The following is a 1,190-nucleotide window of genomic DNA, read 5'->3' as shown; positions in this document are numbered from 1 at the left end:
TGCCATAAGGGCTTTTATATAAATCGACTTTTACCCAGCTCATCCAAATAAGAATGAGGGCGACATCTTCATTAATAAGCTCAACTATTGAAACAATTAAGTGGAAAAAAAATGGGGATCCAAAATAAACGCTTCTTCCTAAGGAAATCTAGAACAAATACGTCAAATTATGGTCACCTCTTTTGCCTGAAAATAATTAACTCCGAAGGAATGAAAGAAGCGTGAAAAATGATTTTTTTTTTCCAAACTAGAAAAGAAATACAGAATATGAAAAACAAAACTCAAAGGAAGCAATTCAATTAACACCAAATCTCAGAAGGCTTAGAAAAACCTAGCCTCATTTTTTGTAATTTCTTTTAATTTACCTGGGTAGTTAGCACAATAAGGAGGCCGCATAGGAAACTCAAAGTCTGCTTGTAGTAGACCTTCATCACTGCGACAGCCCCAATGGAATAGGCGTCTCCTCCTCCAATGGAGACACCGCAGTTGGCAAATATGGTAATGATTACGTGCTCCTTGATGTTAAACGGCCCAGGATTCAGATTAAAACTCCAGCCCCTAAAGAGCCTCACCTCTTTTCTTGGTAGCACCCCAGCCATGAACCGGCCGAGGGGAAGTGCTGCGATCTGCATCAAGATCGCCGAGATTGTAAGCGGCTGCGTGCGGAAGGTAAAGAAAGTATTGAGAAAGATAAGAAGGACGCAACAAGTTAAGCCGAGGAACCACGCCCGGAATGTCATCACTGGCATCGATGGATCATCGGTCTCCGGAACAACTAGGGCCACCTCCTCCACCGGACACCGCTCTGCCGCCAACTCTTCTGAAGCCAGTGGGGGCGTTAGCTGTTCCTTTCGGACCTTGGGGTCGCCCTTTGAGGCCATTTGTGAGAGCGAATGAGCAATCTTATTGTATTATCCTTCTGTATTCTGCAGAAGAAGGGAGAGTGTGTGCGGTATATATTGAGAGAGGGCTGCCCGGAGAGAGTGGGCAAAAAGGGTAAATTTTGGAAGAGAGCAAACTGGAACCGAATACTGCGTATCTTTGGACAGTAGCATAGCATTTTATAAAAAATATATATTTTTTAAATTTAAATTAGCTAAAGGAGTATGTTAATAAAATAATTTAAAAAGAATCAAATATGAAAATTCGGATTCTATAATAACAGTTTCTCAAGAAATCGGATGTTCATG

General features: G+C 41.4%; 1 protein-coding gene across 1 annotated transcript; it reads left to right on the top strand.

Annotated features, from left to right (window-relative positions):
• Window positions 1-338: 338 nt before the first annotated feature.
• LOC110109836 lies at window positions 339-1,009 on the top strand. Its single transcript, XM_020841036.2, has one exon. The coding sequence runs from the start codon at window positions 472-474 to the stop codon at window positions 895-897; it is 426 nt and encodes a 141-aa protein (XP_020696695.1). The 5' UTR covers window positions 339-471; the 3' UTR covers window positions 898-1,009.
• Window positions 1,010-1,190: the final 181 nt, after the last annotated feature.

The sequence above is a fragment of the Dendrobium catenatum genome, unplaced genomic scaffold, assembly GCF_001605985.2.
Source record: "Dendrobium catenatum unplaced genomic scaffold, ASM160598v2 original_scaffold_4559, whole genome shotgun sequence".
Lineage (NCBI taxonomy): Eukaryota > Viridiplantae > Streptophyta > Magnoliopsida > Asparagales > Orchidaceae > Dendrobium > Dendrobium catenatum.
The sequence above is the reverse complement of the archived record's forward strand: the minus strand, read 5'-3'. Positions and strand labels throughout refer to the sequence as shown.

What these genes read in the sequence shown, in the direction of transcription:
- LOC110109836 (XM_020841036.2), top strand. Translation starts at nt 472, where the DNA reads ATGGAGACACCGCAGTTGGCAAATATGGTAATGATTACGTGCTCCTTG.